General features: G+C 45.8%; 1 protein-coding gene across 2 annotated transcripts in view; it reads right to left on the bottom strand.

Moving 5' to 3' along the window:
* LOC121327935 (E3 ubiquitin-protein ligase HERC2-like) overlaps positions 1–20,918 on the bottom strand; it is a 71,730-nt gene that overhangs the window by 35,378 nt on the left and 15,434 nt on the right. Inside the window, exons 14-40 of one of the 2 annotated variants that reach the window (XM_041272292.1) lie at positions 20,542–20,655; positions 19,949–20,200; positions 18,772–18,965; positions 18,187–18,387; positions 17,759–17,987; positions 17,535–17,659; positions 17,082–17,260; positions 16,349–16,533; positions 15,811–15,966; positions 15,233–15,418; positions 14,576–14,746; positions 14,137–14,240; positions 13,409–13,559; positions 12,330–12,544; positions 11,865–11,997; positions 10,828–10,955; positions 10,464–10,659; positions 9,705–9,841; positions 8,996–9,169; positions 8,312–8,448; positions 7,567–7,718; positions 4,701–4,892; positions 4,193–4,371; positions 3,693–3,885; positions 3,330–3,512; positions 2,234–2,418; positions 641–788 (exon numbers count right to left, since the gene is read on the bottom strand). In XM_041272292.1, coding sequence (XP_041128226.1) covers positions 641–788; positions 2,234–2,418; positions 3,330–3,512; positions 3,693–3,885; positions 4,193–4,371; positions 4,701–4,892; positions 7,567–7,718; positions 8,312–8,448; positions 8,996–9,169; positions 9,705–9,841; positions 10,464–10,659; positions 10,828–10,955; positions 11,865–11,997; positions 12,330–12,544; positions 13,409–13,559; positions 14,137–14,240; positions 14,576–14,746; positions 15,233–15,418; positions 15,811–15,966; positions 16,349–16,533; positions 17,082–17,260; positions 17,535–17,659; positions 17,759–17,987; positions 18,187–18,387; positions 18,772–18,965; positions 19,949–20,200; positions 20,542–20,655 — 4,599 coding nt within the window. The remainder of the gene's footprint in view (positions 1–640; positions 789–2,233; positions 2,419–3,329; positions 3,513–3,692; positions 3,886–4,192; positions 4,372–4,700; positions 4,893–7,566; positions 7,719–8,311; positions 8,449–8,995; positions 9,170–9,704; positions 9,842–10,463; positions 10,660–10,827; positions 10,956–11,864; positions 11,998–12,329; positions 12,545–13,408; positions 13,560–14,136; positions 14,241–14,575; positions 14,747–15,232; positions 15,419–15,810; positions 15,967–16,348; positions 16,534–17,081; positions 17,261–17,534; positions 17,660–17,758; positions 17,988–18,186; positions 18,388–18,771; positions 18,966–19,948; positions 20,201–20,541; positions 20,656–20,918) is intronic. The other variant, XM_041272293.1, reaches the window with a different exon arrangement.

The following is a 20,918-nucleotide window of genomic DNA, read 5'->3' as shown; positions in this document are numbered from 1 at the left end:
CAGCTCCCCCTTCGAACCCGAGCCGGCTCCAGCTCTCCTGCCTCCCTGCACTTAATCTCGCGCTCATCCGTCTGCCAAAAAGAGAACTGTTCTCCTCTGCATTCTCAGTGATGCTGTTCCCTTTTCTTCTTCGCTCTATACTATTAGAACACTCTATTATTGTTATTATTATTATTATTATTATTATTATTATTATTATTATTAAAAATTGTAGTGGGTGCACATAATTGCATTTTAATTCAGTTTTATGGTCAAGCACTTCTAATTGATGCATAATTATGAATCTGATTTTACTTTGAAATACTAATAAAGTAAAAAAAATAAAAAAATATATTAATAATAATAATAATAATAATAATAATAATAATAATAATAATAATAATAATAATAATGTCTTGGCAAAGTGTATTGAAACCTGAGCACACAGCTTTGAAGATATAACTTTTGTTACACCATCCAATAAGAAACTCTGCTCAACATAAGATAGATGAACACATTTAAAAAGTGTAACACAGACCTATGCCTGAAATAGCCCCCTTTGCTGCAAACCTCTGTGTATTACATGCTGGGTGTTTAAGCCGATAGCTCTCTTCTGTTCTAATCATTGGAGAGAGGAAACAGAAACCCGTCCTGCTCTTACCTCTCAAGAGAGGCAGGTCTGAGGAGCAGGTGCTGAGCAGCCTGCCAAGAAAGCCAAACAGCTTTTCAACCAGGAATTTCATGTCCCGCGACCGCTCTGCTTTGTCCCAGGAGGGTAGGACAGCTTGCAGTAAACGCAGCGCTAGGATCTGCAAAGGAAAGAAGAAATAAATAAAGAAAAAACTTTATCTTTTTAGTAAATCTTTTTATTTATTGTTTTAAGTATTACTGTCTCCATAAACCATGTACAACTGAAAACGACATCTTTTGGAGATTAAATGGCGATTTACATTATGCATTATAGCATTATAATACACCCCAGTGCTTTGGGGAAAGACACCACCTGTACTGAGACTTACTGATGTAATGCTTTATCAGTCAGAGAATTCTACTGCTGGAGAGTATGTATTCATACCAACTATAAAACACACTTATCCTTCTTTCAAGATCCACTCTGAACTACACTGAGCTATGTTGTGCATTTGTTCTTGTATCACAATACAATACACACCTCTGATATATAAAGAAGTCTCTCAACTCATCGTTCCACCCCTAGTTCTGTCCCCGTATATTCCTATAATTAATGCTTGCTGTCACTATAGTCTCAATCATGCATCCCTACTTCTCTCTGCAGTGTCAGAGCAGTGAAAGACTGACCCTGCACCCCTACCTGTCTCTGCAGTGTCAGACTGATCCTGCATCCCTACCTGTCTCTGCAGTGTCAGACTGATCCTGCATCCCTACCTGTCTCTGCAGTGTCAGACTGATCCTGCATCCCTACCTGTACCTGCAGTGTCAGAGCAGTGAAAGACTGATCCTGCATCCCTACGTGTCTCTGCAGTGTCAGAGCAGTGAAAGACTGATCCTGCATCCCTACCTGTCTCTGCAGTGTCACAGCAGTGAAAGACTGATCCTGCATCCCTACCTGTCTCTGCAGTGTCACAGCAGTGAAAGACTGATCCTGCATCCCTACCTGTCTCTGCAGTGTCAGTGCAGTGAAAGACTGATCCTGCATCCCTACCTGTCTCTGCAGTGTCAGTGCAGTGAAAGACTGATCCTGCATCCCTACCTGTCTCTGCAGTGTCAGACTGATCCTGCATCCCTACCTGTCTCTGCAGTGTCAGAGCAGTGAAAGACTGATCCTGCACCCCTACCTGTCTCTGCAGTGTAAGACTGATCCTGCATCCCTACCTGTCTCTGCAGTGTCAGACTGATCCTGCATCCCTACCTGTCTCTGCAGTGTCAGAGCAGTGAAAGACTGATCCTGCATCCCTACCTGTCTCTGCAGTGTCAGACTGATCCTGCATCCCTACCTGTCTCTGCAGTGTCAGAGCAGTGAAAGACTGATCCTGCATCCCTACCTGTCTCTGCAGTGTCAGAGCAGTGAAAGACTGATCCTGCATCCCTACCTGTCACAGCAGTGAAAGACTGATCCTGCATCCCTACCTGTCACAGCAGTGAAAGACTGATCCTGCATCCCTACCTGTCACAGCAGTGAAAGACTGATCCTGCACCCCTACCTGTCACAGCAGTGAAAGACTGATCCTGCATCCCTACCTGTCACAGCAGTGAAAGACTGATCCTGCACCCCTACCTGTCTCTGCAGTGTCACAGCAGTGAAAGACTGATGGCCTTCCACAATCTTGATGAGCAGGCTGATCCACTGAGAAGTGCTGAGAGCGATGCACATCTGAGGCATCAGCGCAATGCTGCGGACGAAGCCCAAAGTGCACCAGCTTCTGTGCTGCTCCCTGGAAACCTGCTTACTGGAGGCACACGCTTAAAAGGAAGGAGAAGCAAAAAACCCATTAGCACTCACAGAAGCAGCACCTCCAGCCACTGCCAGGTGTGTAAACAATACCCAATTACCCAAGAACCAGCCTTCCGCGCATAGATGTGAACCAATCCAAAGCGCTACAGAGTCACACGTTTGGTTGGTTCACAAGCTTCGGTTATACAACAATAAGCCTCCTCCTAATCGTACTCTACACTGCCGCCCCACAAGGTGTGTGCACTGGCAGTGTACCTACTGGTTGTATTACAGAACTGGATGCAAGGTGATCTAGTTCAAACTCTTAACTAACCCTATACCTGCTTAGCAATTTACTTTGTATGTTCAAAGGTAGCATGTCCTGGGGTTACAGGAAAACAAAGATCTCTGGTTTGAACTGAACTGTACTGAAAAGAAGAGAAAGACACCAATTAACTGTATGACGAGCCCCATGCAGATAAATCAATTACCTTTCTAACCCTTACAGGAGAAAAGCATATAGCAGCAAAGGAGTTCAGGGTTCTTTTTGTTATCAAAATGACAAGAATCTAAACTAATATATTCTTCTTGTTTAAACTCACCTTTTACATATCTTGTTCTATTTTAGACTGCATCCAGGTAACTTTTTAAAAACATGACCCAAAAAAAAGTACCCAAACATGTCTTCTCTCCAAGTGCAGATGCGCAGCAATGTGTAACCACTAAACTGTCCCCCTGCAACACTCTAGCCCTAGTGGAGGTAATAGGATGGAATACCAGTGCAGCACTCTGGTGTACCAGCTTCACTTAGGGAGAAGGCATGCCTGTGAGCTCTATGGGGCAGGGGGGGGGGGGGATCTAAATATCAAGACTGATACAACATCGTTCACATAACTGATATTCTATACCTGAACCAATAAATACAGAAATAAGTATTTACTTGTTTTGTCTGCTGCTCCACTCTCCACCAGCACACGGAGGAGGCCACACAGTGTCTTGTTGGCTTCGGTCTGCATGACCTCTGCATGGATTCCTGCAGAGAGCGCCAGTATCTTCAGGAGGTTCACAGTGCTGGTCTGCATCATAGCTGTAGGATGGATGCTTCTTTCAACAGACTCCCCTTCTGAGCACCAGCAAAAGAAAGACAGCATCATTACAAAACCATCAGCAGACTCAAATCACAATGTTTTACAAAGAGCATCAAAATGGAACTGCCTGGGGAAACAGAGTTCTCAGCATTCATAAGACAAATGAGCGCTGGCGAGCCCTCCTTTCCAAAGACCTGTCAGAAAAGGTTCCTCACCAGCATCGTCCTCGGTGTCAGAGTCCTCTGTGGTGGACTGGGCAGCAGGCGGGGGCTCCGAGAGTTTCAGATCATACTTCCCTTCCTTCCCCATCCTGTAGGAGTTGGTGCTGCCCGTGTCCCACTGCACCCGGATCCAGCCATCTTCCCCCAGCTCTCCAATCACACGCCCCAGTCCTGGGGGTGGGCCGTCCTTTAAGGGTCATATAAAGGTACATTTCATAAGAACACTGCAGAACAGCAAGTGTGAATTCTTAAAAAAGACAGGTGGCCATTTGCATCAGCCACCAGGAAGTATTGTGTACCAGTGACAATTTTGCATTCTGTCAAGTCTGGCAATATTATCCTGGTGGTGCAGTAACACTATGTGGCTTACATGTCTCATGGCAAGTCACACAATCCATCAGTCATTGCTCTACAAAGTGGCACTATATAAATCACCCTGGTTTAATATCAAGCAAACAGTGAATACCAGTTCCTACTGTTGAGTGTGCTCTCACCTGATCTCCCCATTTCCAGTCGACCCCCCTGGTGACCCTCGTCCCGATTTTCATCATGGCGGAGAGCTCGGGCCCAGAGGCCGGCAGTGGAGTGGGGGCCGATTCCTTCCTCGACTCCTCCAGCACAGTGGCAGAGGTCCCGTGAACACAAACACTGTCATCTTCAGTGCAGCTGGGACCTGTCCGACCAACACACGCTCCAAATTACACAAGAGCTCACAGAAACATCACAAGCAACACCCCAATGCATTTAATAAAACAGTTCAGACTAACAGCTTTGTGGCGCTGTACCATAATGAAGGCCAGGCACCATGGAGGTCCAGTGGCTTAACATACCATTAATATCACCAGCAGGATTAATATACAGGTCAAAGGGCAGAGGTCATTTATACACCATATTGTTGCTGAAATGGACTTGCTGGACCCTTCATGAATAGAAGTCTAGTTTAACCAGCATGACTTTCAATGCAGTCCTGAAGTAGTGTATAACAGGGCTGCACAGTATTACCTATTAGCCGCAGTATGGTCTGAGTCAGGGCCAGCATGCCCGAGTTCAGGAGAAGGCTGAGGCTGTTGGCTCCGTGTTTAAGGGACAGCATGTTCAACATGACTAATAAAAAGCGTGCTTGCGGAATGGTGCCAAGGCTTGGTCCTGCAGGGTTTTCATTGGTTATGGTTTGCAAAGGAACAGGCTGCACACCTGCAAGAGAGACAGGGACAGAAAAAGGGGCTCATTATTAGGGTTTCCAAAAATGAAAAGGTATCTTGATTATGATATTTATTGTCTTATGTAAAAGAAGATGCAAGTCTGCTGTACTTTACTAAGTGGGAAGTGAAACACACCGCCCCCCTGTACTGCTGCACTTTACTAAGTGGGAAGTGAAACACACCGCCCCCCCGTGCTGCTGCACTTTACTAAGCGGGAAGTGAAACACACCGCCCCCCCTGTGCTGCTGCACTTTACTAAGCTGGAAGTGAAACACACCGCCCCCCTGTGCTGCTGTACTTTACTAAGCTGGAAGTGAAACACACCGCCCCCCTGTGCTGCTGCACTTTACTAAGCTGGAAGTGAAACACACCGCCCCCCCTGTGCTGCTGCACTTTACTAAGCTGGAAGTGAAACACACCGCCCCCCCTGTGCTGCTGCACTTTACTAATCTGGAAGTGAAACACACCGCCCCCCCTGTGCTGCTGCACTTTACTAAGCTGGAAGTGAAACACACCGCCCCCCCTGTGCTGCTGCACTTTACTAAGCTGGAAGTGAAACACACCGCCCCCCCTGTGCTGCTGCACTTTACTAAGCTGGAAGTGAAACACACCGCCCCCCCTGTGCTGCTGCACTTTACTAAGCTGGAAGTGAAACACACCGCCCCCCCTGTGCTGCTGCACTTTACTAAGCTGGAAGTGAAACACACCGCCCCCCCTGTGCTGCTGCACTTTACTAAGCTGGAAGTGAAACACACCGCCCCCCCTGTGCTGCTGCACTTTACTAATCTGGAAGTGAAACACACCGCCCCCCCTGTGCTGCTGCACTTTACTAAGCTGGAAGTGAAACACACCGCCCCCCCTGTGCTGCTGCACTTTACTAATCTGGAAGTGAAACACACCGCCCCCCCTGTGCTGCTGCACTTTACTAATCTGGAAGTGAAACACACCGCCCCCCCTGTGCTGCTGCACTTTACTAATCTGGAAGTGAAACACACCGCCCCCCCTGTGCTGCTGCACTTTACTAATCTGGAAGTGAAACACACCGCCCCCCCTGTGCTGCTGCACTTTACTAAGCTGGAAGTGAAACACACCGCCCCCCCTGTGCTGCTGCACTTTACTAATCTGGAAGTGAAACACACCGCCCCCCCTGTGCTGCTGCACTTTACTAATCTGGAAGTGAAACACACCGCCCCCCCTGTGCTGCTGCACTTTACTAAGCTGGAAGTGAAACACACCGCCCCCCCTGTGCTGCTGCACTTTACTAAGCTGGAAGTGAAACACACCGCCCCCCCTGTGCTGCTGCACTTTACTAAGCTGGAAGTGAAACACACCGCCCCCCCTGTGCTGCTGTACTTTACTAAGCTGGAAGTGAAACACACCGCCCCCCCTGTGCTGCTGTACTTTACTAAGCTGGAAGTGAAACACACCGCCCCCCTGTGCTGCTGTACTTTACTAAGCTGGAAGTGAAACACACCGCCCCCCCTGTGCTGCTGCACTTTACTAATCTGGAAGTGAAACACACCGCCCCCCCTGTGCTGCTGCACTTTACTAAGCTGGAAGTGAAACACACCGCCCCCCCTGTGCTGCTGCACTTTACTAAGCTGGAAGTGAAACACACCGCCCCCCCTGTGCTGCTGCACTTTACTAAGCTGGAAGTGAAACACACCGCCCCCCCTGTGCTGCTGCACTTTACTAATCTGGAAGTGAAACACACCGCCCCCCCTGTGCTGCTGCACTTTACTAAGCTGGAAGTGAAACACACCGCCCCCCCTGTGCTGCTGCACTTTACTAAGCTGGAAGTGAAACACACCGCCCCCCCTGTGCTGCTGTACTTTACTAAGCTGGAAGTGAAACACACCGCCCCCCTGTGCTGCTGCACTTTACTAAGCTGGAAGTGAAACACACCGCCCCCCCTGTGCTGCTGTACTTTACTAAGCTGGAAGTGAAACACACCGCCCCCCCGTGCTGCTGCACTTTACTAAGCTGGAAGTGAAACACACCGCCCCCCTGTGCTGCTGCACTTTACTAATCTGGAAGTGAAACACACCGCCCCCCCTGTGCTGCTGCACTTTACTAATCTGGAAGTGAAACACACCGCCCCCCCTGTGCTGCTGCACTTTACTAATCTGGAAGTGAAACACACCGCCCCCCCTGTGCTGCTGCACTTTACTAATCTGGAAGTGAAACAAACCGCCCCCCCTGTGCTGCTGCACTTTACTAATCTGGAAGTGAAACACACCGCCCCCCCTGTGCTGCTGCACTTTACTAATCTGGAAGTGAAACAAACCGCCCCCCCTGTGCTGCTGCACTTTACTAAGCTGGAAGTGAAACACACCGCCCCCCCTGTGCTGCTGCACTTTACTAATCTGGAAGTGAAACACACCGCCCCCCCTGTGCTGCTGTACTTTACTAATCTGGAAGTGAAACAAACCGCCCCCCTGTGCTGCTGCACTTTACTAAGCTGGAAGTGAAACACACCGCCCCCCCGTGGTGCTGCACTTTACTAATCTGGAAGTGAAACACACCGCCCCCCCTGTGCTGCTGTACTTTACTAATCTGGAAGTGAAACAAACCGCCCCCCTGTGCTGCTGCACTTTACTAAGCTGGAAGTGAAACACAGCCCCCTGTGGTAAGCGCTATTCACTGTGGCTGTGCTTCATTCTTACCCAGTTCTTTAAACTTGGTGCTGGCAGCCAGCAGGATGCTACGCACGTTCTGGATCGCCCAAGCGTACAGCTTGCCGAAAGTAACTTCCAGTAGCATCCGGTTAAAAGGGGGGATGAGAGCCACATCCTTCAGGCAGTCAGATAGGGGCTCCCTGGAAAAACACATGGGCACAAATTGTACTTACAAAAAAATCACAGTGTTCCCATTGCTGAAATGGGGTGTGGAAGCAGACACAAGCACTACAGTGAAATAGCAGATTGTTAGATTTCAGATACAATCTCAGGATACAATGATGTTCAAACTGACATTAAACAATAACTGGTTTTAGTTTACTCAACATATGCTTTTGACAGTTGCAGTATCAGAACAAACGGTAAACCACAACCGTACTGAAGTAATGAAGCTACTAAACAAAACACTTTATGCAGCAGTTAAGAACAGTGAGAAATGCAGGACTCTGTACCTGTAGTGGAGTGCTTACACTAGAAGTCTGTTTAGAAAATGAGGAGCCAAAATTAGGATCATAATACAACCGAACTGCAGAATATACCCAGGGGTGATACACCCAGGGCTGGATGTACTCTCATGGAATAGCCCAGCAGTAGTTTTTGCTGTTGGAGCACAAGCTTCAATCCTCCGCTGAAACTGGCTTGACACTTCTCTTACTCCTCAGAATTAACATATTTATTTTACAAGGGCTAACACTAAATCAATCAATCAATCAATAAATAAATAAATAGTTACCCTATATTGATCCCTTCAGGAGCGAGCCTCTGCCAACCACAAAACATGGCGTACTGCACAGACGGGAGTAGAAAGCTTTTCGAGGCGAGTCTCAGCATGGTGTCAATCCCCTCCAGCCGCACTTCAGCACGCTCCAGCTGCAGAAAGAGAAAGACAAGCGTTTGATTGTGGCTCCACCTTACACGGAAACCTGGGGTGTGTTCAAGAAGCAGAGCGCTCTCTCCTGGAGACCTGTAATGGAGGTTAGCACTTCTAGAACGGCAGAGAAGATATTGCAATGTTTTTAATTTAATTAAAGTTTAATTAAGTTATGAAATAGTCCACATTTTTAATAACTCACTAAAATAAAATGTGAACATCCAGCGAGGCAGCTCAGAGCTCGACTCGCTTTTGTTAGGAAACGCTCTCGGCATGCGCATCATTCAATCCGAAAAGCCACGTCATGCCCTGGGCACTCTGCTCACTGAACACACTCCTGAGCTCGACTCGCTACCGTTAGGAAACGCTCATAGCGCATGCATCATTCAACAGGAAAAGCCACGTAATGCGATGGGCACTCTGCTCACTGAACACACTCCTGGTGTCAGCTTCATGTTGTACATAATGACATGCAAAGGTTTTACTCTGCTTGAGGGAATTTAAGATAAAAAAAAAGCACAGTGAATAAAATAGATTGGTCCTCACCTGTTTCAGAAGACATTTCCTCATTTTCTCTACATCCAACGGCTCCTCTTTCAGAGCAAATTCAACAATGGTAGCCATGAGTGCAGACTGAGGGAGCACGCCTTGAACGCTGTGCTTCAGCCACCTGTACCTGTGCACACTGGCCACAGAGCTCAGTAAAGGCTGCCACTTGTCCTGGAAAATAAATAAATACATGATCTATCTATCCATCTATAGAGATGGAACATACAACGTGCAGTGTTCTGGTACAAAAGGAACCTCATACTGCCTACATTTACTGGAAGGGGTTCAACTGGGGCTATCAAAAGTCTACATCACTGGTACGCCACTCAACTGGCCCTTGAGATCCAATCCAGTCCAGCTTTTTACTCCAAGCAGGTTCTAATGTAGGTAATTAAAGCTCTTAAGAGGCAATTTAACAATTTGGGACCTGGTTGGAATAAAGACCAGGACTGGAATAGATCTCGAGGGCCAGAGTTGAGTACCACTGGTCTACATACTGTGCAAACCAAGGTTGTCCAATCCCGGTCCCAGAGGGCTACTCCACTCCAGGTTTAACAGGTAACAGAAGATCATTACCTGCTTTAGGATCTCGATGGAAGTTTAATTTGTTGAATGAAACAATTTAGAACAAGGTTGGAACAAACACCAGGGGTGGAACTGCCAGCTTTGGCCACCCCTGCGGTAGACTCTGTAAGACAGCGATTACCTTGGGTGTTATGACTGGCAATGTCTTTTTATCTGCGGAGGTAGGACTGATTGGGACCACGCAAGGAACTTCTGAACTGGTCTCTTCATTTTCAATTTTAGATTCTTCTACGTCTGCAGATTCCGATTTCTTCGGCCCTGAGGAAGGAAAATATCAGCACAGGGTTAATACTCCGGTAATGAGAATTAACTCTTACAGCATCCAGCGGAATGGTGTACCAGAGCATGGTTTGTTGGCAAGGTGCAGAGTGGCAATCACATGGCAGTGAAACTATAAAACACATACAGCGGCGGCAGGTCGGCTTTGTATAATTACCGACACGAAAGGCTTGATTTTTACTTGTACAATACCAATGATCCAATTTGACCTAAAGAATCACAGAGTACAGACGTGTACAGAATCTCTCAAAGTTAGGTCTTTATCATCCGGGAACTGAAAAGTCAGAGGAACGCAATGGGGCCGTCTTCTTCCGTCAAAAGTGAAAGAAGCTGTTAAAGTCTCTGTCCCACTGGAAACATGAAGTCATCATCTCAACAGGGTTAGGAGATGTCAGCAGCAGCAGGACAACGGCTTCACAAAACATACACAAGCTGCCTTCACAGGGAAGTCCACTGAAATGTGCTGGTCTCCTAGTTTCAGTAAGGCGTAATGTAGATGTACCACTGCTGAAATATGATGCCTGGCGAGTGTCCCTTACAGGAATAGGTGTGGTTTGATTGCAATGTAATCTCAATACCCTAGCACTCCTCTGAGCCCTACCTCTCTTTCTCCTCCTGTCCCGGATCAGCTTTTGTGTAATTCTCTTCCACCGCGGCAGGGAGCTGAGAAGCTTCAGCTTGGACATGATTGAGAGGTGGTTGCTGACCGCGGGCCGCAGCTCGTTAAACAGGAAGCGGAGCCGCTCGATCACCGGAGCACAGACCTCCTTGTAGGAGCGTCCCTGTTCCTGGTGGGTCTGAAACAAAGTAAAACACATGTAGAATACCTACAGAAAGACCATTTCAATTATGAGCTAATCAGAACATTCAGCAAATCATTAGTTATATCATTATTTTAATTTACAATAAGTTGGCAGTCCTTGGTTGGGGGATGGTGTATTTATTAACAGATAAATTAGTTTTACCTTAATTAAGGAGCACTTTGCCTGGTAAACCATGCGGCACACATTGGTAACAGATTTGGGCAGCGACCTCTGCTTTCCTTGCTCCACCCCCAGAGTGCTCTGATTGACGAGTGAGAGAGCCACGGGACCTGCATTACAACACGTACAAAGCTGGTTAGACACCCAGGCAAAAAGAACAGCGTCTCACTCACTCGCTTTAAAAGAGACAAAGGGACAGCAAACTGCACCTCACATATCAGGTGGGGTTTGCTGCATAGTGACCCCTCTGCATAGTTTTTATAGGTACACAATACAAACAAAATTACCTTTTCAACAGGCAGGTCCACTCAGCTCAATATTGACAGATGTGCAGTTTTAATACATGCCAATGCTGCCGTGCATTAACACAATGTTACTACTCTCACAGCAGCAAAGGGGAGACAAAATAATATATTACTGATAAATTGGGCCTGTAGTTTCCTATAGGTCTCAGGAACATTACTAAACGTTTTCTTATAAAATGTTTCAATCATTATTAAGGTCTTTAAAGCCCCTCCCCATTTTGACTTTGGCGAAGCCAGGTCCTCGTGCCACCACTCTGTAAATCCACGCTGTGCAGCAGGTATTAGGGCCAAAGTATCTCACAAGAACATGACAAAAGCTTGTGAATGAGAAAAGGCCATTGGGCCCATCAAGGCTTGTCTCTTGTTAGCACAGAATCTAGTCTTGGATCCTACTACATCACCTGGTGGGCTATTCCATGCATTTATAACTATCAAAAAACTGCTTCCTACCTTCTGTTCTAAACTTACTTTTACTCAGCTTCCATTTATGCCCTCCTGTTCTCTCTGTGCTCAATTTAAAGTAGTGTCTTGAGTTTACTTTTTCTATACCTCTTATGATTTTAAAAGACTTCATATCAAGTCTCACAGTCCATGAGAATTCCACACGTGAGTTTATAGCGCAGTAGCGGCTTCACCCAAGTACAAGCAGGGCGGTCTAGCGCAAGACAAGGAGCTGCTGTTGTGCTGCTGAGAAGAAGCGTGGAAATGATTCACCTAAATCCTGATGCTTGAGAAGACAGCAGAGCAGCAGCCGGCCCACTTCTTCCACAGGGTGCTCGAGGGGGAAGATGATGGGTGTGATGAGGTGGTACTGTTTGCAACAGCGCTCAATCTGACAGAGAAAATCCTGCAAAATAAACACATTAATAAAAAGGGGGGTTACTTTTTATTTATCACTGAAGAACGGCGTCATCTAAACAGTGTCAGATCTTAATACTGCTGGCCTAAAATATATACATGCGATTCAGCGGTTTAGTGTTTAAAGTATGGAGGGCTGCGTTTTTGGCAGTGGGTTTGGTGTTGTGTGTTAGTTCACGGTTGTAAGGTTATCAATCCATGATGAAGACTTCAGACACTGTGACAGGAAAGCATCTCTAGAAGTGCTGAAGTGTTTCCAATGCTGGGATTTTAGCGGTTGAATGAAGAAAGGAAAGTGAATGGAAGGGACAGGAAATGCACCTTGACGGTGTGATCCTGTATGTTATTATCAGCAATGGCTTGCAGAAAGGGCTGGGAGTGGTCGCTCAGGGTGAGGCGGCAGGAGTACAGTTTGGATTTGTCTGGGGTGGAGGAGCCCAGTGAGCTACAGTGGTCTTCATCCTTTTCTTCGTTGTAGTTGTAATGGATCTGGCTGGTCTGCAGCCCTCCAGAGAAAATGGAAGACTGAAGCCACTCTGTCAAAACAAAAACAGCATGCAGGATTAGGGCTCAAACAAAACACTTTGTTTAGAAAAATAATGGACTTATGTTTTAAATCTAAGCGTGTCTACTTAATGGACAACAGTTGGCCTACGTAGGGATGGTGATAAGGCTCCCGTTGCACAGCAGTATGATCCAATCCAAAGCTTGTTACCTCTACATACTGTGGATAAGTAAGCTCGTAGTAAAATCTGGAATGGGCGAAACTGCTATGTAATAGGAGTCTTACTTCCATCCATGCTACGTGTAGTTAAAAAAGAGCTAAAGTGACCCTGAGCAAGTCACTTAACCTCCTTGTGCTCCATCATTCGGATGAGACGTTGTAAGTGACTCTGCATCCAATGCATAGTTCACACACCCTAGTCTCCGTAAGTCGCCTTGGATAAAGGCGTCTGTTAAATAAACAAATAACCAGTCACTAAAGGGGGTACAGCCGCAGTCCCTTTTATTTGTAGTGAAAACGCAACAGCATTCCCTGTGGGTTTACTGACTGGCTCAGTTCAGGGGACCCTAAACACAGGGTGAAGCACTGTAGACGCTTACCCTAAACACAGGGTGAAGCACTGTAGACGCTTACCCTAAACACAGGGTGAAGCACTGTAGACGCTTACCCTAAACACAGGGTGAAGCACTGTAGACGCTTACCCTAAACACAGGGTGAAGCACTGTAGACGCTTACCCTAAACACAGGGTGAAGCACTGTAGACGCTTACCCTAAACACAGGGTGAAGCACTGTAGACGCTTACCCTAAACACAGGGTGAAGCACTGTAGACGCTTACCCTAAACACAGGGTGAAGCACTGTAGACGCTTACCCTAAACACAGGGTGGATACTTACTGGCACATTCTATCTCCATGGCAGACAGTGGTGTGCTCATTGCTAGGTAAGATGCATGTAACCCCAGCAGAAGGCCCAGGTTTCTCTCTGTGTCCATCAGAGGAGAGGACAGGCTTCCCAGGTCAGGAGTGTTGACAGTCTCCTGATTAGGCTGCAGTAAATGAAAAGCAAACAAACAAAACAGAGAAAGTGAATATGCAGTATTACATGGCATCCGACACAACACTGTTCTATCAGGTGCCCCTTCTCTTTAAATATTCCATCAACAGATTCAAGACGGCCAGCAGAAAACTGGCAGAAACCACAGAATACTGCTGCTTGTGTTTTTGTTGTTTGTATTTGTCAGATCATGCATTCGTGGGATAAACAACTCCACCCAGCTATAGAAATAGTTATCTGCTAGAAAACACCCGAAAGGGTCCTTTCCAATGTTAGTGACTTAAATGACGGCAGGATTAAGATCTGCCCCTGCCTGCATGGTTTTTCAGCAGAGTAAATTTGACTTCAAAGCTGCTGTATTTTAGTGCAAGGTTGCTTAGTATTGGGATGTCTTCAGTACTGTCCTGGAATGTCTAGCACACAGGTCACCAGAACTGGACTACCCAGCACACAGGTCACCAGAACTGGACTATCCAGCACACAGGTCACCAGAACTGGACTATCCAGCACACAGGTCACCAGAACTGGACTACCCAGCACACAGGTCAATAGATCAGGGGCCCACTTGCCTCCATGTACTGGCCAACACAAAAAGCCTGCATGGAGACCCTGGTGTCTTCAAACTGGAGGGCAGCTTCTAAGGCAACAACAGGGTCCTCTCCTGCAAACTGGGCTGCAAATACAAGGAACAAAATGTATGTTAAAACTAAAGGTTTGAGAATGTCCAACACCAACCAATACCAAATATCAGCAAGGTAACTGGTATATTTTGCCTGGGTTATATGACCTGTAAATATACAAAGCGTATAGGTTCACTTTACTTCCTTACCACAGAGTGTTTTATAATCATATACTTCAGCAGTGTAATTTATCAACAAAACAAAAACTTGCATGACTTTCCTCTACTCTCCTCGATTACTCTGGACTCCGATTAACATTCCCTCTTTACTATGAAGCATTGCTAGCACTAGGAAGATATTGCACATGTGTATTTCATCAGACGCTTACCCAGAACGCTGTTCCCAGTCAAGGACTGTGCCTGGAAGTCTTTAATATCGTACACCTTGCCGTCAATCACTGTCCAGAAGCCCCCATCCTTGTTGTGGTTTTCCAAATCTGCTTTGCGGATTAAGGAGACTTCCTCATTATTCCTTGAGCTCTGTCCTGTGAAGAATGAACCTGCCGCAGCAGAACAATACGTAGTTACACTCTTGGCAAGCCAATGGGAAAGCTGTATGCAATAACTCTTCCAATATCACCAGCAGGGTTGGGGACAATTCCTGTTTTTTGTTTTGTTTTTTAAAAACAATTTCCAATTCCAACACCGCATCCCCTTTTAATCAATTCCAACACATCAATGATCAGAAACGAGAGGTGTTCTGTTAATGAGCTTCCTACAGAGGCAACACATGACTGACATTGAAGTCGTTGTTAGTCAATGAAAGCAGTTGAACAAATCCAACAATTGTCTCTAGAATATCAATTCCTTAGAAGGAATTGGAAATCAATTTTCAAAAACGAATAGGAATTAAAAAAACAAAACAAAAAAAAAAAAAAAAAAAAAAAAGGAATTGACCCCAACAGTATCTGAGAAGATTACGAGTTCACCTGAATAATGCAATAAAAGCTTTAACTGCTGTACCACTGGGTGAAACCGAGACTTACCCATAATCCCTGGCCAGGACAGGTCTTCGTTGTCGTCTCTCTCTCTCCCCGGAGCCAGATGATTGAATCTGTCTAGGCGATCCAGCAGGCCTGCCAGTAAGGGGATGCCTCCAGTCTCCTGCATCAACCCTGCGTTCTTAGTGAGCAGCAGCACTGTGCTCACCACCAGCTCAGGAAGCAGCGCCCCTGCAGGATCAGCAGTAACATTTCAATGAGAGCGTATCTGTGTGGTCTGTAGGGTACAGAGTGAACACAAGCAGACCAATGCACCAGCTATCATTCAGCATGTGTATGAGGCACATGGAAGGACTATGGCACTGGCCACAGTGAGTTAAAGGACATGAATCCGCAGAGTTCCGAGACAGGCACCTCAGTCCTGACCTGGACACATGCCTTGCGATTCGGATCCAGGGCTCCCTCAAGCACAGAAAGCCAATTGAGTCAAATTGTACAGTGGTTTTGTGATGTGGACCGATGTCCACTGGTGGCTAAATTAGACAGTATTTCCCCATCCCAATATGAATGACAGACACATAGAAATAGTAGAGATCACAAAAACCAGTCTTATTAGTTCTTACCTGTCAGATCTCCCTCTATAATTCGGGACACCTCTGCAAAATGCCTGTGACTGATGAAGGCAATGCTGGTGGCCACAGGCAATATGTCTCCAATGTGAGTGCACAGAAGTGCAATATACTTCTTCAGCAAGGAGCCCACTCCCAAAAGCTCAGGGCCTGCAAGTAAAATGAGGACAAAAATCATTCATTCAGTCTTACTTGTTTTAAGACAAAACTAGTAGCCAGTTGTAAATCTACATTTAACAACACTGAACTTTTTAATTATTAAAGTACACTTCGGTACAACATATCAAAATATAATGAATGAATTAATGAAAAAGTATAAAAATCAACGCAATTTTGTCAAAGCTGTACGTTTTTGCATTAGTATTATTTTATGGTGAAACAGTTCATATTAGCCCATTGACGGTTTGGCACATAATTTTTCTTCTGTAGCTGTTTTTTATTATTATTCATTATAAAAGAAATGTGTCCATTCCCAAAGCCTGTTAATATTTTCAAAAACAGTTCCACATGCATGTTTATCTGCGATACTCACTGTATCCGTTTGTCAGCTGGGGCCCATTCATGCCAGAATACAGCTTACTGACCAGCAGCCGCTGAAACCTCAGCAGCAGGTCCAGGGAGGCAGACCTCTCCTTGCTGAACTGCTCAGCATCCAGGCAGCTGGAAATGCGGCGGGCCACACCTTTCAATCTGGCGATCGTCTGAGAGGCGATATTCCTACCCGAGGACGACCAGCACAGTCAGTCACACCACAGTTCAAAGGCTCAGATTCAATACACACAAAAAAACAGCAGCACTTTTAAACCCCTCTCCATCTTCTTTTAAAAAGCATTTGATGTTTTAAAACACTTTTCCTGCAACTTACTGTGTACCCTGTGCCTGGTGTATTAAAGACAATTACATGAACACCAAGTAACTTTAAAAGAAAGAATACACAAGAACAACTCATTCAATTGCTGTAAATGTAAGTGAAAAACATATGAATATATTTTAAAGATGAATTATTCTGCTGTTCTAAGTGGGGTTACTTTTCCAAGACCCGAATACAGGTCTGCATTGCTGAAAGAGTTCAATGATATTTGCCCCCTCAAAAACAGCTCTTTGGTTGGAGGATTAATTTTGAAATCAGACTGTACTAAATGAACCTTTCAAGGCTAACCACAATATTAAAGTCTCATTTTGCAACGATTTGGCTTTAAAAGTAAAATCTGCTGTTCCGAGCTGTCCTACTACAGTCTCCTATTCTCAAAAGCTGTGCTTCGTACCTCAGTAATTGCTGGACAAGTTGCACCAGTGGTAGGCTCTGCTTCCCCGCAGACTCATAGATGCCAGTGTTTATGAGATCCTTATCAAGAGGAGTTCTGCTTCGATGAAGCGTGGATGCACTGGCTTCCTGCTCATCTATTTCCTTTTCTTTCTGAGCTTCCTTCTTAGCTTCAATGTCCTTGAAACAAAAACATGTCAACAAGCAGAGAAAAACAAATATACACACACACACTTCAGTGCATGCAAAAACGTGGTCTTTCCAAAGAGCCATTGGAAATTGAAGGAAACAGAATGTCCGTGGATACTTTGTGTATGACAGTAAGTATTTTCTAACCTTGGTTAACAATCTTTTAAGAGGCTCCAGAAAACAATACAACTCCAAATCATAAAGAAACTGAAAAAATGAGAACCCTAAAGCGCTATGCATTGAACAGATGAAAGACAGAACTCACCTGAATTTCTGCTGTAATTGCAGCATTCAGTGCAGATTCCAAGCCTCCGTCTGCCATCAGACTGCTCACCAAGAGATCAATCATAAACCGCCAGCCAGCACTGACACTCATTTCATTGCCTGAAACTTAAGAGAATGCATTGGGATTCACAAACCCTGCATGGATGGAAATGATCTGCTAATGGGAACAGAAGACTTGCTCAGTAGAATGTAACAGCCCCTTACCTGCGTTGGGTAGGAGAGCAGACAGTGCTCTCGCTCTCTCCTCAGCTGTGGGGAGCAGCACTGACCAACCACTCTGTAGCACTGCCTGGGCTGCAGACTGCACTGTGCCAAGGACCCCAGCGTTGCTTGCTAACGTCACCACAGTCTGTTTCAGGCTGTTCAGTAACACACTGCCTAACCCAAATCCAAGGACTTCAGGGTCTACCTGGTTACTGATAGCAGCATGAAGCTGCAACAGGGAAAGACACAGCCCCCAATTAGCAACTAATCTTGGACTAGCTAATATACCCTTATGTAAGGGGTGAAGGTAAAGGTAAAAAAAAAATAAAAAGGTAACAACACCACCACCACTGCTCAAAGGATAATTAAGACACTGTGTTCTGCACTGCGCTCCGACTGCTTGTTCAAAGTCATTGTGAAAAGTGTACCTGCAGCCTTAGTAGGTTCAGTGCCGCTACTACCATGCATTCCTTCTCCTGAGGCGGGGGCCAGTCCGAGCTGCCGTCCAGACCCTCGCTCACCTGCCGAAGCAGCAGGTCCAGCTGTTCAAAGGTCATGGGGCACACATCCACGACAAACGGCACCCGCAGACCGACCGACCACTCGGAACTGGAGGACCAGGCAAAACTCTGAAACACGCAGATCAACGGTCAGAGTCTGCATCCGTCATGTACAGAATAACAGCAAAACTCTGAAACATGCTAATCCACGGCCAAAGCCAGTCACTGGCTAAACTGGTTGAATACTCGTAATCCAAATGAGCAACTGATTTCCTTATTTACGCAGTGGGGAACTTGCTTTCCACAGAAAAAATAGCAACAAGTTGAATCTGTTCTGCAAATGTAGCAATGATGATTCCCTGAACAACGATGCATCCCAACCACACCATCCTCTTACCATGGTCTACTGTCGCTGTGCTATTGATCTACAGCGCACATGTTTCTCTATACACTGAAAAGGACAGGAAATACAAGGAAAGACATGTAAAGAATCCTGGAGTGACATTCATCTACCTGTGCAGGGCCGCAGGCTATTCCGACAATGTGTTTGGAATTCAGCCCTGGCAGAGCGGATGGTTCCTTTTTGTTTAAGCACAGCGTGTCGAAATGCTGGCACTGGTCATTGCTTCCCCAGCTATGCACTTCCCCATCATCAGTAAGCGCTAAGCAATGGGTAGATCCCACTGTAATATCAATCACCTTCTTGCCTGTTTCAAATGAAAAAGGAAGCACATTTCGACACACAATTAACTGATTGTACTTCCAGGAACACAAATACTGGAAAACAAGGTTCTGGTGGAAACCTAAAACCAGAGGACACAACTGGAAATGAAGTGGAGACAGTTCTGGTTTAGTTCTGGTCTCTCTGGACTACCTTGACTGGTAGTGGAGTGTTAATGATGTGGGAAGTGAAGCAGAAACCCAGTCTTAATTCTTAAGAGGTTTATACCTATTACAACTCCTCCAGGGCCGGGGTGTACGTTACTAACATCGCTGTTTTGTCAATTTGGGCTATTTGCTACAGTCCTAAATTATTTATGTACAGCGAACAAGAGAACTACTGCAGCTAAATCAGGACCTGCGGCCTGAACTCATCACTGCCCATAAAGAAACACAGATGTGCACAGTGCAGCGGGGGAGGGTCACTTCATGATGTGCACAGTGCAGCGGGGGAGGGTCACTTCATGATGTGCACAGTGCAGCGGGGGAGGGTCACTTCATGATGTGCACAGTGCAGCGGGGGAGGGTCACTTCATGATGTGCACAGTGCAGCGGGGGAGGGTCACTTCATGATGTGCACAGTGCAGCGGGGGAGGGTCACTTCATGATGTGCACAGTGCAGCGGGGGAGGGTCACTTCATAAGAACATAAGAACATAAGAAAGTTTACAAAGGAGAGGAGGCCATTCGGCCCATCTTGCTCGTTTGGTTGTTAGTAGCTTATTGATCCCAAAATCTCATCAAGCAGCTTCTTGAAGGATCCCAGGGTGTCAGCTTCAACAACATTACATCAACAACAACATCATGATGTGCACAGTGCAGCTGTTTTGTAAGTTAATCAAGGCAGCACAAGAGACAGAATCGGCAAGATTGTATAACATTACAAAACATTCCTGTCAGAAAATATTTCGATTGAAGGGACACAGTGCTCTTCTTGTTCCGGATATCAGTGTAAAATACCATCCACCCACCTTGCAAACTGTCCAGTAACTTTGGGTATCGGACATGCTCCTCTGTCCCGTGGCCAAGGCGCTGGTTATCCCCTTTGCCCCAAGTATAAACCTGTCCGGATTTCGTTAAAGCGACAGAGAACTGACTCCCACAACAGACTTTCACAATGTCCAAGTCTTGTAACTTTTCCACTAACTTTGGTGTTTTACACCCATCGCTCCCTCCTCTTCCTAACTTTCCATAGTCTCCATCTCCCCAAGACCACACCTGACCTGAAAGAAGAGAAAAAAAACACTCTGGTGAGTAATAATAAAAGAGGTATCAAAATAGAAATAAATGAATCAACTCCAACACCATTAACTGTCAGAAACAGTGCAAATCATATTGATAGAGTTAACATTCTTAAAGTAAAGCGTAGCATCTATCAAATGTATCCATGCTGACAACAAAGTCGCATTCTGCAGTATTTTTACAAACTCTAAACAATAGCACAGTGATGAGCAGAAATGGCTCAAGCACATGGATCTAACTGAAAAGATTCAATCTCATCCTCTAGCACCAAAGACAGAAAACACGGTGACAAGACTTATAATGGAAACCTTGTATAACTTACCATTGTCGCTCACTGCCAGAGTCTGAGCATCCCCGCTTCCACAAGACACATCAATGACCTTCAGTCCTTTCAGCCCTGTTACAAGCATGGGTGTGGTCTGATCTTCACTTGAACCTGGGTACAAAAAAGACAGACAGATGGCTTAAGCTGGGAGATAGATATAGAAAAAATGAAGAAAAAAAAGTAACTGAAACTAAAAACTCACTATTTCAGTAGTTAGCTAGAAACAGCTAGGTCGATTACACCATGCTACCTGTCACTGATCCCACTGGAGTACAAGCTGATCAAATCAACCCCCAAGATTCTTTTAGAACACTGATATCAGTTTAGTTACAGATGGAGTGCCCCCAGGTTCTAGAATACTATTTCAGAACTAG

This window comes from Polyodon spathula, chromosome 15, assembly GCF_017654505.1.
Source record: "Polyodon spathula isolate WHYD16114869_AA chromosome 15, ASM1765450v1, whole genome shotgun sequence".
NCBI classification, from domain to species: domain Eukaryota; kingdom Metazoa; phylum Chordata; class Actinopteri; order Acipenseriformes; family Polyodontidae; genus Polyodon; species Polyodon spathula.
This window is presented reverse-complemented; position numbering and strand designations above follow the sequence as displayed.